The 14910-nt window shown below is 42.5% G+C and overlaps 1 protein-coding gene across 5 annotated transcripts in view; it reads left to right on the top strand.

The window, feature by feature from the left end:
* The window catches only part of LOC147638484 (uncharacterized), a 90603-nt gene that overhangs the window by 11625 nt on the left and 64068 nt on the right, over positions 1-14910 (top strand). For 3 of the 5 annotated variants that reach the window (XM_086798392.1, XM_086798394.1, XM_086798396.1), the window contains exons 2-7: positions 11448-11905; positions 11998-12111; positions 12395-12501; positions 14424-14529; positions 14620-14708; positions 14791-14868. In XM_086798392.1, the coding sequence (XP_086654518.1) occupies positions 11482-11905; positions 11998-12111; positions 12395-12501; positions 14424-14529; positions 14620-14708; positions 14791-14868 (918 nt within the window). In that variant the 5' untranslated portion in view covers positions 11448-11481. The remainder of the gene's footprint in view (positions 1-11447; positions 11906-11997; positions 12112-12394; positions 12502-14423; positions 14530-14619; positions 14709-14790; positions 14869-14910) is intronic. The other 2 variants (XM_086798393.1, XM_086798395.1) reach the window with 1 other exon arrangement.

Here is a 14910-nt window from a genome sequence, read left to right as displayed (position 1 = left end):
TCCCATGAATGAACTCTAAACCCTAATTGCCAGGTTTCTCCCCATCAACTGGTATCAGAGCTTTGGTCTCCAGATTTTTCTCCAGGTTCTCCTCCCTCTTCTACTCTGCTGGTCGCCTGCTCTTGGGCCTTTTGATTCCTTGGTCGCAGGGGCTGGCCAGATAGTGCCTGTGTGTTAAGAGGCGTAGCCATCCAGTCATCGCAGCAAACAGGGAACCCAGGCATATAGCGTGGAACTGGTGAGCGTGGAAGGTCGCAGGCAGGCGTTGGCTCTCAGCAGCGAGCCAACCAGGCGAAGGCAGCAGCCGTAGGCGAATTAAGTCCACATGGCGGAGGTCGAGCGTGAGCGTGGACTGGCGACGGTGTAACACACCTAGGCGTCGGTTGACAGCTAAGATAGCTGGCAACGTAAGTACACCTCGTGGCTTTACGCCTGCAGCAACCAGCTGGAAAGGGCGAAGGCGTTGGCGAACAAGTGCTGGCTACTAAAGCGCTATCCAGCAGCGGAGGCGGCACTGGTGGCGATGGGGAGTCTGTGTAACTTCTGGCGGACTGGAACAGCTACGCGGCTGCCCGCACGCAGAAGGCTCCCGTGTCCTCCCAGCTCAGCTTGGATCTCGAGGCGCGCCTCTCCTCAAGTCGGCTAACAGCACTTTGCTCGGTGCTTTCAACATCCCAAGCCCCACTACATAATCAGCATCAACACCAGCAAACGCTTCATCTTGATTGGAGCAGCCATCAAATCTGCAGCACAAGTGCCCCCCCTTCTCACCTGCACAAAACAGAAGCTGATTCCTGCAACAAAAATTCAGCCTGCAAATTGGATTAAATCAAAGGTATTTTGCTTCAATTTTGGATTTTCCTTGTCAAATCAAACAATTGAGCAGGTACAGGTGCCCTAATTGCTCAATTTTTGAGCAAAATTGGCAAAATTGGGTGACATTGGTCACAATCAGGCTAAATTTGCAGGAAATTGGTCAAATCAGGATCAATTTGCAGGAAATTGGTCAAATCAGGATCAATTTGCAGGAAATTGGATGTCGAAATTTGGGGCTTTTGATGTAAATGTGCAATTAAGCACTCATACATGCTGTATGATGTGAAAAATCGCACATTTGGGCAAAATTGCAGCAAATTGCAGCAAATTGCAGTGCAAATCAAGGGGCTTTTGTGCCGATTTGGTTGATTTGCATGCAGGCAATCGCATTTGATGCTGTGGATAATGTGCTGATGCCTTACAAGCACTCAATGTGCCTGTAAATCAAGGGGCTTTCATGTATTTGATGTATATGTGGCCAGGGGGAAGCATCGTGAACACTCTGGATGCCTTCATGTGCGCCAATGTACCATGCATGATCAGAAATTGATCTCAAATCAAGGGGCTTTTCAAGTTTGTATGCTTGTTGAGCTTGGCAAAGCAGCAGGCAAGACATTTATGCCTTGAATCCTCAAAAATCAGCTTGCAGTCAAGGGGCTTTTGCCCAATTTCTGTTCGGGACTGTTGTATGCAGTTTACAGGACTGTAAAAGTCTGATTTTTACTCATTTGGACAGCCAGGAGAGCATTTATTGCTATTGTACCTGCTGGTACAGATTTGGCACAGCTTTGTGCATGTTTTGGCATGGCTGTACACTATTTTGAGTGATCAAAAGGTTCAAATTCAGCTGCTGAAATTGCCGATACAGGTTTGGTACATCATTGGTGAGCACTTGGTACTGCTGTACAGTATTTTGGAGATGCAAAAGAGCACATTTAAGGTGCTGTCCAAAATCTGCAGCAACCAGATTTTGGTGTTTTCATCACAAAAAGTGGGAGAAAAGTTGCATTCTTGCTTCCGCAGTGGGAGATAAAGCTTGGGAGAACATTTGTGAGCACTTTGTGTGCTTTGGGTGCAGTGTTTGCACATCTTGGGTGCAGTGTTTGCACATTTGCAGGGAGTCAGGCATTAAAGGTTGCATATTGCTATGGCACACACTCATGCTTTTCATGAGTTGACTTATCCCCACAACTCTCTCTCTCTCTCCCTTGCTTCTCTGTGTATGTCTCCCATGAATGAACTCTAAACCCTAATTGCCAGGTTTCTCCCCATCAGCAAAATAGTCCAAGATCCACCGGGAACCTCATACTGGAAGGGCAGGGACTCGTGGAGGAAGAAGAAAATGTACAGCCACTTGTTTGGCAACTCCACATGCAAGAGAACTCACCAAATCTGATGCCGGTGAAACACAGCCACAAATCCACCGTTTGCCTCTGTGGAAGAAAACGCAGCCACCAAAACTGGCCGGATAGCCTTTGTAGGAGAAAACGCAGCCAAAACACTTCAAGATCTGCCTCTGAAGAGCAAAACACAGCTTGTAGGGCTGGCTGACAGCAACCAGAAGAGGGCCGGACTAGAAACGCAGCAAGGTACTGAAAACGCAGCAACTGTATGGACTGATCTGCAGCTGGAGAAGTGATGGAGGCAAAACGCACAGCAGAAGTGGGCTGGACCAGAAACGCAGCAAGGTACTGAAAACGCAGCAACTGTATGGACTGATCTGCAGCTGGAGAAGTGATGGAGGCAAAACGCACAGCAGAAGTGGGCAGATTTACAGGGTTTGGAGCAGCTTGGACCTAAGCGTATGATACCATGAAGGAGATGGCACAGGCGGACATAAACAGTAAACATATGAGAGAGTGCAAAGGAGATGGAGAGAGTTGGACAAGATCACCTCTTATAACAGCAGTAAAGCTTTACAATGGCAATGGCCAGCAGCTGAATGTTGAACTATGTGCAAGGGAAGTGGATGAATGAGTGAATAATGGGGAACTCCTTATATAGTGCATGAGTGAGCTGGCCGACTGCTCACAGGACAAATAAATAGGAGAAATACAATAAAATGCCCAGATAAATGGTAAAGCCCCAGAACACTGAGATGCACAATTCTAACAACTACCAGCGTAGACCAATTGCTAGATTCTACCAAAGTACGAATCATCTTAGCAATTGCCAGAGTAAGGTAATGTGCATTTTATAAAAGTCAACAAGGGGGTGGGGACAATAGCTAGGTGGTCAAGGGACCTCCCCCTTTCTCCTCCTAGCACGCGAGGTCGATTCTGGCCAACCCTTGCCCCTCACTCGATAAGAGGTGAAAGAGTGTAAAAAAAAAGGCAAGTGCACTTGTGAATAAAAATGGCCAAGCATTTGAATTGATTGAATTGATGTTGCTTGGGAGGCCACGTGTGGACAAAAGCTTATTCAACGGGCTAGCCAATACATGGCAAGGCAAGAAAAGAGATGGGAAAAAAGTGAAAAATATATAATTTCTTTTTTGCTGAAGTGAAGAAGAAGAAGAAGAACACTGTAGCTCGCCTATCGCCATAGCGGAAACCCTAACAATCAACAAGCAAGTTCTTTCATTCTCTTTTTTTTTTTTGGAATTTTTATTTCTGACACTTTACTTACACACTTAATGTAGATCTAGCTTTAGTAAAAATTAATTTCATTCCCTCCTCCCTTTTCTTTAGTTTATTTTTCTCGGTAGTGTTTTTTTTTTCAATTACTAGGTCTTCTCTTTTCTTTGCATGTCACTAGATTCTGTAAAGCTCAAAATTTTTTTTTTCTATTTAAGGAGATCAACATTTTTATACAAAACATGATTACCATATTGACCTGTCAAAATGGAAATTTTGCTTATTTTTATTTAAAAGACAAAAGTGACCTGAGTGTAAAAAAGTTCCGTAAGAAATTGTTTGTACGACAACACATAGGCTTGCCTTAACTTGTTTTATCGTTATTAACTTATAATGCAATGGTATTTTGTAATGATGATCGTCATCATTTTGTAATCTACTAAATTATCATCATATATTACTATTATAAGTAGTGGGGAGGATGTGGTCAACACATAAAAAATAACAAATGCATAAGTACCTACGGTGTAGGCATCACCTTGTCGTGGTGCACAAATATTTACTTGATTCTTTTTTGATGCACAAGGCACTATCATGGTGCACCTTGTCCTTGTCCTGGTGCACAAATAGGCTGAATTGTGGCGGCCAAAGAGCATACCAAAATGTTATCATAGGGTACAATCCAACAAGCTAAAAGGAAGCTAATAGTCTGTAGAGGGGAGTGATGATTGTACATGGTGCTGCATAGCAATAGAGAATAAACGATTTGTAATTTCTGGGCTTCATTCTTCTACGCAAGGAAGAGAGAAAAATGATGAGTTTGAACAGTTATGAGTAATCTTGAATACCAGCGAGTTGTGTTGCACTGTTGTGCATAAGAGAGAGGAAGAGAGTGCCTTGGTTGCTTTCAACCTTTTGAGTGAGTTTCACCGTTGTAAAATTATGTGTCCGACCTTGAGCTACCTTTTGTAGAATCAAAAGCTCCATTGTATGTCGTGAAAATTATAAAGGGCAATCCTATGTGGTGACAGGGCATTTGTGTAATGCCAAGATTGTTGGAACATGCAGAGGCGGAAGCATAGACAAAGGAAGAGAGAGAGAGAGAGAGAGAGAGAGAGAGAGAGAGAGAGATTGCAGATAAGATCACTTGATTGATTAGCACGAGGCTTACATTGGTGACATCTAGCAACTGGGCATTACAATGTGCTTGTGAATGGAATGATAAACAAGTGTTAAGAGGAGTCCTTTATAAAGGAGGCCATGTAATTGGCTAACTAGCTTCATGAAGCTAGCCGACAACATTTAATCAGCCCCTACGACTAGTGAACATGAGAAAAATACATGGTAGCCAATAAAAGGGCCAGTTCCCACACACAATGAGATGCACAAAATTCTAACACCCCGTCTGCAGCTCAGTGTGTGCAAAAGTTTGAAGAAGATAAGCTAATGAAGATGCAACCATGGACCCTCCAGTATTGCAGATATCGAATACACCTCCTGCCAACCTGGCTCCTCGAAACAAAATGCCACCGTGAACATCAAAGAAATCCCACACCAATGTGCAGTGAACTCCAAGTATACAGAATGATGAGCTGTCCGACAAACCACACCCATAATCCCCCAACAGTGGAGTGTGAACACATCACATCCAAAAAACCTCGAACAATGAACTCGGAACACATCTAGCTCCCATAGTTGACCTTGTCCTGCCAAATTTTCCATGCTTGGAACTCTGACCCACGGTTCCCATGCACCAAAATTGGAGCTGCTAACAGCCCCCTCTCCCACCCACAAGCCTCCTTTGGCTGGAAGCACATGGGGGGAACTATCTGTATAACTAGAGAAGAACACCATCCTGGTCCTCCTTGGCTGGAAGTGCCCTGGGAGCCCTAGATGGGTCACTAGATGCATCTGAATCATTGTCTTGTGTCCTGTCTTTGAACTTCTTCTGGGATGATGTCACAAAAATCCTCACAGCTTCTGTTTTCTACTGTTCATGTGTGGCATATGGAGCCTAACATGACATACACGTATGGTTGGTGGAAAAACTGCGGTCAAGAAAAACCACCCAGTCCTCCACAATGCTAGGAGAGACATTGTCAGCAAGCTACAAAGAAGATATGGAAGAAGAGATTTACAAGGAAGACACAACCACTACATGTGAAGTGGCAAAAAAAAAAAGCTCAGGAGGAGGTTGACAAAGCCAAAGAAGCAGTTGAAAAAGCTAAAGAAGCAATAGAAAAGCCAAAAGAGCTCTTGGAATTGGAAAAATTATTCCTTCTCATGGAGCAACAACGATAAAAAGAAGAAGCCAAAAAGGCGGAAGAGCGACGGGCCAAGAAGCTCGACGTGAGGATGAACGAAGGGCCGAGGACCCTAAATGCAAGGTTGAAGAAGACCAAAGACGAGCATACCAAGCTACTTGAGAAAGGCTTGAATGTAAGGCTATGCAACTCCAAAACCACCAGTTGATAGTCGCTATGTAGGCTATGCAACTCCAAAACCACCAGTTGATAGTCGCTATGTAGGCGAATGTGCTGTCTCTTCTCCCTCCACTGGCGAACCAAGGAGCGAGTTCCTCCACCACCCCAACCATCACCATCATACCAGCTCAACCTAACTTCAGCTAGTATGATGGTAATCGTGATCATGCTGTAGTAATGCAATTCATTCATTGGTTTGTAGCATACTTTCCGTTAGCTAAGCTTTTAGATCCTCAAGATCGAGTCCACCTGGCGGCACCTCCTTTCCGGCAAAGCAGTCACTTGGTGGTAGCATTGGTCGAGTCTACATGTAGACCCGTTCACAGGGGCTCCACAGTATGTATAGGATACCTTTGTGTCTGACCTAAAGACACGATTTCTACCTCCATGGTACATGACCAACCTTGAGGATGAGTTTTACAAACTCTCCCAAAATGGGTCACCCTAATAAAGTAATCACGTCAGCACAACAGTTAGGTATATCCGAGGAGGATAAGTTGAAATAGGTTATTCAAGGTTTGGATACTAACATTAGGTTTAATGTACGTAATTTTGAGCCGTAGTCCTATGATAGGGCTCTCACTCTTGCTCAGGATCTTGAACGGAGGTAAGCCCAGGCAACTCAAGGCTAGCTCCAAACCCCAATAGTAGTCATCCACTACCCAACAGTCATCATCTCAAGGGGGAAAGGGAGCCCTGAATAGCAAGGATACTAAGAATCTTAGAGCACCTCAGCAAGCAAGAAGAATAAAACCTTCACGCCTAAGAAAACACATGAGGAAAAGGCCAAGGAGGACATCACTGGTGGATATCTCCAACCAGAAGGGCAAACACAGTATAAGGGGAAGAATAGATGTTTCTTTTGCCAGCACGGTAAGAAAGACCGTACCAAGTGGTAGTTGCACAAGTTGCCAACCTCTACCTCCATAGTAGCTACTGCCACGAGAGCATCCACGCCTCCCGCATCAGCCACCAATGCGATCCAACTCTTACCCGCCTTAAACGCAGTATCCACAGTGGTATTTGACGATAAGCAAGAGGGTGAGGTTGAGGAGCAAAAGAAAGCCCTTATTCGTGCTTATGGCACAACAAAGGGACAACAATCTCTTTGATATAGGCAACTGTGAGGATGCCATTTCCCCTTAGTTGGCTAAGAAGATGAGTTGTACACTTGTACCCATCATCTGGACGTAGACTTGTTCACACCCGGTCTTCTCACTTACATATTTCATAAAGCTCAACAATTCTCATTTATGGTTCAAAAGGCCACATTTCAATGAGACTTCATTGTCTCACCTCTTTTGAGGTGAGATATGATTCTCGGCATTCAGTGGTTTAGGGATTATGCACCCAAACGTGATTGGAGGCATGACACTTTCACTATTGTTGATGGTGTTCTTGAACTTGTCCTAATTCACAGGGATAGAAGCATACTACCACACTTGTATGAGTGGGTTAAAATAGGTAAGACCTTGATTCCCAACAATCCCCCCCTTAACTGTGTCAAGGATAAATCTAGGCTCATGGCTCTAGTTTCTCATGCCAGTTATGGGATCCCAAGGGTAGAGTACACACAGGATCAGGTCACAGACATAAGTGAAAACAACACACAATGTTGGCCAAGTATACATACACTTAGATTAAGTACACATTGACCATAACAACCAAAGAGATAAGGCCTTACTTCCCAACAAACCCCTCGAGGGCTATCTCTCCTGCCATTGCATGGATAAATCAAGACTTGTCGTCTTGTTTCACATGCCTGTAGTGGTGGTGCACCTTGGGTAGAGCTTACAACCAAGAAGCCTGATCAACCAAATCTCACACAATCCACATGGCCTATGTCATAAGGTGACTAGAGGTGGGTACAACCATGATAAACGCTTGATCTAGAGCACAAAACACAAACACATATCTTGACATAGAAAAGACACAATGAACTTTGACACACATCATTTATGCTCTGTAGCAGCACATTTATCATCACCACCCCTTGATACCAACTTGGCCTACTCATTTGGTGGCTTAGAGGTTGCACCAATACATAGAGAAGATTTTTCATCCTATGCTTTGGAAAAATTAGGGTGGGTTTTCCTAAAATTAGGGTTTGTCAAGTTTAGGGTTTTTTTTTGAATTTGGTGCTATAGGAGGCTATAGCAACATGTTAATGTCATGTCTTTCAGAAATTATGAAATATTTGGGATTAATGCTTTGATTAAGATAGATTTTCAAAAAATGATGAAAGCCCCTTTTCTGTACCTTCTTGAGTGTTCTTGATGGGACAACTAGGGTTAATTACTTTTTTGATGATATCTGCAAGTGTTGCTTGCTCTGCTCCTTCTATCGATTTGATGTAGACGTGCCCTTTTTTTTTTCTTTGCTTGCTGCTGTGCGCTGCCTGATGTGCGAGATGTTTGCTGGTTGGCAGCAACTGCCTGGCTTGGGAAAGCTCAGCTTAAGCTTAGCTAACCTTATGAAGAAGCATCTTTGTTAGTAGCTATGGCAGGTGCATTAGCAGCATCAACAGATGATGGACGAGCAGCAAGTGTTACGCGCAGCTTAATAGGTGGTAGCATAGTGCTTGGGGCTGTTGTTGGTGATGATGACGGCAACCAGCAGCAAAGTGAAGCGCTGATGTGGACAGTGATGGGTTCAGACGGAGGCGGCCGTATGCAGCAAGGGTGGCGAGCAGCAGTTGATGTTTTAGGTACAACAGGTACAAGGCTTTGATACCATATGTTGGTACAAGGCTGAGCTACAGTGGCTTAAAGGGGAACATGGCTATGGCATTGCACAGAGATAGAGAGAGAGTTTGAGGGAGGAACACTATGCTCAAGAGAGAGAGTGAATAACACGATTGAATGATGTGATTGTTGCTTGATAATTTCAATGAAAGTACAAGTACCTTTATAGGTTACAAAGGTTGCCTCTGACACTCACTGCTTATGTCATTTACACACAAATATCTTAAAATAATTTGATACCTCTCTAAGAAGTGGTTCACACACACAAACACGTAAGTGGGTGTTTACTCCTTTGCTAGAGGATGTTCACACACGCACACACATATTCAGGCTTAATAGCCTAATACACAAACATACTACAACACTTATATGAGTGGGTTCACACGGGTAAGACCTTGATTCCCAACAAACCCACTTGAGATCAACCATTTATTAAGGTCATCCTAGCATTAGCCTCCTAGCATGTAAAGCATTTAGTAGAGGATTCACAAACATACTACCACACTTATATTAGTGGGTTCACACAGGTAAGACCTTGATTCCCAACAAACCCACTTGGAGAACAATCATTCATTTAGGTCATCCTAGCATTGGCTAGCATTTAAGGCATTAGTAAAGGTATTAAGGCTCTAGGCCAGCCCTTGGGGGCCAGCCTATGGGCGTTGGGGCTTGTGGGCACCATGGGCCATACCTAAGGGGCTTACAAATAGCATTAACAGCCTTTGCCAGCATGGGCAGCATAGATCAGCAGTATGAAAGCGCATCTGCATTTTTTGGGCATTTAATGCTTATTTAACAGCAATCGTGGACATTTAGACGTGGCCGACAGCAGCATAAAGCCACTGACCAACAGCCTGGATGCGTGTAAAAGCAGCCGTCAGTCCATTGCTCAAATCATCTCTTTCTTCATCCAATTCAGCTTCTGTCAAACCATGAAATCCTTTGTGAGTGCTTTTGTGCAGTCATGGTATTGGTTAATCACTTACCTCTCTCTTTCTCCTTTGCTCCTTTCTCTCTCTCCATCTTCATCGCTGAGCAGCAGCTAACACGTAACCCTATTCGTAACCCTGATCCTGCCAACAAGCACACCTTGTGCATGCTGCCCCCAGGGCTGAAATTTGAAGGCCTTCCCTACCCTTCAATTTGAAGGCTATGACTAGGTTCACCTATTGGCTGCTGATAAGGTGAGTCGGGGTACTCATGATGAAGTCAGATGATTTGAAGCTTTGCGAGTAGACTCTTATGGAGTCAAGATCACACTTTGGTTTTTGTTAAGTTTGGGAAATAACCTGAACTTTCCATTGGTTCATCTTTCTTGTGTATTAATGGACATGCAAAATTCTTTTTGAACTCTTTGTCCTAGTAGCAGCCAGCTGGTTTATAACAATTCTTTGTATCCAAAGGATGCAATTGCCTAACTATCTACCGCGCGTGTGTGTTCTCTTTAGTGCTAGCCCTGAGTCTGCCCTTCACCTCCAGAGAAGTGAGAAACTTAGTTTTATGTTTTATCTATGAAGATTTGTTTACTACAGTGACATACCTTTATGGATGAAGCTGCATCTACTCTTGGGTGTTGTTGAAGTGAGTGGGGATGTCATAGCATGTAGTCTATGCTATTTATGATGGAGTTAATGATTTGAAGCTTTGTGAGTGGGCTCTCATGAAGTCAAAGTCACACTTTGGTTTTTGTTAAGTTTGGTTTTAATGTAATAATGAGTCCAACCCATAATATCATAGGCAACATAGGACTTTGCATGAGGAGAACAAAGTTCGATCCAGGTAGAGAAATGCATCTTCATTGGTTATGCTATGGAGCAAAAAGGCTATAGATGCTATAACCCTACCACTCGTGAGATGTGAGGAGTAAACAGAGATGTTGTCTTCGATGAGATGAGTAGCTGGTATACACTAGTAGTGAAGGCAACAGAAGATGCAGCCGTAAGAAGTGTTGATGCTACACCACACGTAGAGCAGCAATCATAGGTGTTGATTGGACTTGGGAAGTCCTCGAGTAGTGGATCCAATGTTAGCCCATGGTCAGGTAGGTTGAGGAATGATGCAGGTACACAAACTTTTCATTGATACATGGTGTAGATTAAATTTATGGTCATGCTTCTATTCTTTTCATTATTAACATTGTCATTATGACTCACTTGTGTGTAGAGACAGTAGAGTCAGGATAGATCTGTGTCTAGCAAAGAATGAAACTGGAAAAGAAAAAAAGTGGGTCTGAGATTTTTCCAAAGAAAGACCTTTTGTATAGTATTGATGATTTGACAGTTTGGATTAAACATGTCTTCATGTGGAGACAAAGATGTAGAAATCCCAGCAAGGCTATCTTGTGTTAAAAAATTACTCATGCCTGTGGTGATAAGACTGAAAACGACGAAGTGTTCTGAAAAGACAGCAAGAAAGGGAACTCTGATCAAGCAAGCTCCTATGGTGTAGGTTTAGCATAACTAAATTAGCAGATTAAGTCTTAAAGTAAAACTTATCCATCACATGTTTGCCTTAGACCTTTAATCATAAGTACTCCACTTAGATGGTACTAATATACTTTATTTTGGAAAAAAATAACTACTAAATTCTGCAGTGTTATCTCTTTGCTTGCTATTTTTCTATATGGCTATTATCAGGTTTGTCACTCTATTCAGATTATAACTTATGGTCACTTGGTTTTTGTGTTTATGCCTGCATACGGTAGTTTGATTTCTGCTCAACCTTTATATCATGAAAAAAGTGTGAACAGGGGCATGTGCATGCTCGTGTGAACTTTTTAACTTATACAGCTGCACTCACGCTCACTCACTGCGTAACTTTGTTTTCAGTCATATCGCTCCCTTTTGTTATAGCGGCAGGATCATGGCATGCATTTCTGAAACTCAACCTGCATTGGTTGTCAATGAAGACGAGTCTCTTCAGGAGCTCACAAGAAAGCTTCCGGAAGGAGATGCACTCCCCGATGGGTTTTCAGAGTGCCCCACAGAGGTAGACCCAACTAGTTCACAGAAGCAGGAAGTTCAGGTATTAACAGAAGGAAGTAAAGGAGGGGGCGCCAACATTTCAGAGGCCTTATCAGAAGGCTTTTCAGATCCTTATGGTGTGATGAGTACTTGTTCAGAAAGGTCGATTGTGTCGTCTGGATCGAGTGATGTATCAGTTGATTTGAATGATGGATCGCCTTGCTCTTCGCCTTCAGAGAGAAAGAAAGATAGACGGGAGAGGCTAAGGCGCTTCCCTGTCCAGCTCTCTCCGCCTGACAACTTAGAAGAGGAACTTGCCACTGGTAAGGCGGATCGATCCAAGAGTGTTGTTAGTTTTGAAGTTGTTTTGGGTGGCAATTTTGAGTTTTTTTTTTTCATTTTTGTTTTGATATAGGTCCAGTAGCTGAAGATGAGGTGTGCAGAACCCCCAAGGATGGGAGTGCTTTTCTTATCACGGACAATAACCAGGGCATCCATAACTTACGAGATCATTCTACAGTGGAAGAAAGTACATAAATTCTGTTCTTTTCATACTTCATGAATGTAAGATACAAAGTTATTAGGATTTTGGGCCACAGATTTTCTGATCAGGTTGAGATGATTATCGTCTCTTCTCCTCTCACCCTTGAACCTGTCCATCGGGGGTGGGGCCTTCGATGGGTAAGATCCCCTGACCAATCAGCGGCGGAGATCGCCCCATTTTTTCTGGATATGTCTCTAGGCCGGTTGCAAGTTTCTCAAATTTCTTTATGATAGAACTTTTTAAAATTCTTTTAATTTTCTCTGGTTAGCCAGAGCAGTGAAGAAAGGGGAAACGGAGACACGGGATGGACTTCATGTAACCGAGCATGATGCTTCACCAGAGATTGATCAGCTTATCCATGGAACCGCCTTATCTGTAAGTTTGACAGAAATAAACTGCTGATTCTGAACCTTTTTTCAATGTGTAGGCTCCTCCCTTATCTCAACAGAAGGTATTTGAAGTTGTTCTGAAAATTAGTGTATCAGTGTGTTCGATATCATCTGTTATTTTTTGCAAAGCAAAGCTACCAACTTGAAATACATAGTTTTAGAGCATGTTAGGTTTGCAAGCTTCAAATCAATCATCCCCTGGCCGAAGGTTTGCATACATTTTACCTCTTGTGTGCTTTGCTGAGCCATTAGAAACCTTGCAAGGTGGAGAAGCACGTTCTTTGAGAAGAATTTCTTCGTGCTCTACTATCTCTGTGTATTTTCACGGTTTGAAACCCAAGAGGTAGATGTATATGGCTTTTGATGATAAATGCAAGTGAAATCTTGCAAGATTAGACCACAAATTTAAAAAAATATCTTGTCCTTCTGTGGTCTTTTGTCTCTCTCGTGCATGAGCTGTTGCCATCAGATTGTTGCACTCCACTGCTGACATGTAGTACTGCTTGAATTTGTGTGTGAGGGCCTTCTGTGCCTCGGTGTGTAGTGTGACACCCTAACTGCACACAAGGCTACATAAGCCTTCTGTGCTTCAAGAGCGGACATGGTGTGTAGTGTGACACCCTAACTGCACACAAGGCTGCATAAGCTTTTGACTGAATGCTAGGTGATGGTTCGTTGAGTTATCTCTTGCTGGTTAAAATCCATATTTATTGGTTGCTCCATGACTGAATAGACTGCTTGTACATCTTTCTTCCTTTGTAAAATACTGGTCTAGAGTCTCCTCTTAAATTTGTAGCTGTTCTGTTCCTTTATTTTCTTCTGCATGGGTTGACAATGGTTGGACTCTGGAGTTAAAATGTGGACTGGGGGATGTGTCTCGTGGGTTACATCACTTTCCCCTTGATCTTTCGAGATGTTGATCAGAGTGTGGTTTGGCTTGCTTGGATATGTCTTGGCCCGAATATGAGTTTCTCATTTACTCAATGGCATCATCTTTATAACGGTGCTCAAAATCTTCCATTAAAATCTAGATCTCTTAGGAGGACCAAGGTCTCAACAGCTCTGGGGCAGACTAGTAACTAACCATTTCTGGAAGTCTGGTTGGGGTCCACTCTTGAGGCTCAAGGTTTTGCACTTTACGTTTAAAAGTCAATTATTATCGAGTCTCAAGGGTTAACACTATATATATTTATATATTGCGTAGGCCCAAGATCCTCCCGTAGTTTTCGTTTTTCACCGCCCGTAGGTACCACCTGCCCGTACACGCTTTTTTATCCGCCCGTAGGCATGTGGCCTAGGAAGTACCTTGCGGGGTTTTGAACCCAGGACCTCCTAGTCCTAGACAAATACCTTTACCACTTGAGCTATCATCTCATTGGTGGTTTACATTATATACATATATATATATATATATATATATATATATATATATATATATATATATATATATATATATATATATATATATATATATATATATATATATATATATATATATATATATATATATATATATATATACATAGTATAATATAATATATACAATATATATAATATATATATATATTATCCGGCTAGCCTTAGGACCCGGAATCCTCCCATAGTTACTATTGATCAGGAACATGGTGATAGTGAGATTATGAATTTTATGGAAAGGTTGGATGTTGGATATAGATTTCAAGGGTGGTGTGCCTACTGATCATTAGAATCAAAGAGAGAAAAGCAGTGCATAGAATTCTAATATCTTATCTGAGCCTTGAGAACAAGAAGTAGCTATTCTGTTAAGAGCCATATTGCGTTTAAAAAATCAACAACAAGAAAGTTTTAGAAGATTGTTTGTAGCAATGAAAATGATTGATGAATAGGCTGAACAAAGCAGAAGATCAAACAAAGTTGTCATATTTTCAGGATAATGGCGTTCAGACAGTGGAGGGACTTCATTCTTCTTTATTGGAAGACGAAATTCATGATTTACGTAAACAGAACGAGCAATTGACCAATGAGAAACTTAATAGTAAGTCTGTTTCCATCCCCCCTTCTGTCTTGTTCCCTCTCTGCTTGCCTTCTCGACACATCTGCTTCTGAGTTGCAACTTTTTTTGCAGCTAGTGCACAGTTAGCTAAAAGTGTACTGGTACGGGAGAAGCTTGAGTCTCTGTGCAGGGAATTACAACGACATAACAAGCAGCTTGTTGTAAGATTTTTGGATGCTTAAAAATGCTCATGAACTCCAGTTTCAGTATGTGATTACTAACACACATGCATATTTTTGTTAGGATGAATGTAAGCGAATTGCTTCTGAAGAGCAGCAGAAGCGCTTAGATCTGTCTACCAGATTTCATGATGCTATCAAGGTATGGAGATGCTGATTAGGATGTATGCAGCATGCTGCATTA

This window comes from Cibotium barometz, chromosome 5 (assembly GCF_041138505.1).
Source record: "Cibotium barometz isolate CiBa-2024 chromosome 5, ASM4113850v1, whole genome shotgun sequence".
Taxonomy (NCBI): Eukaryota; Viridiplantae; Streptophyta; class Polypodiopsida; order Cyatheales; family Cibotiaceae; genus Cibotium; species Cibotium barometz.
Note: the sequence above shows the minus strand (reverse complement) of the source record. Positions and strands in the feature narration are given on the sequence as shown.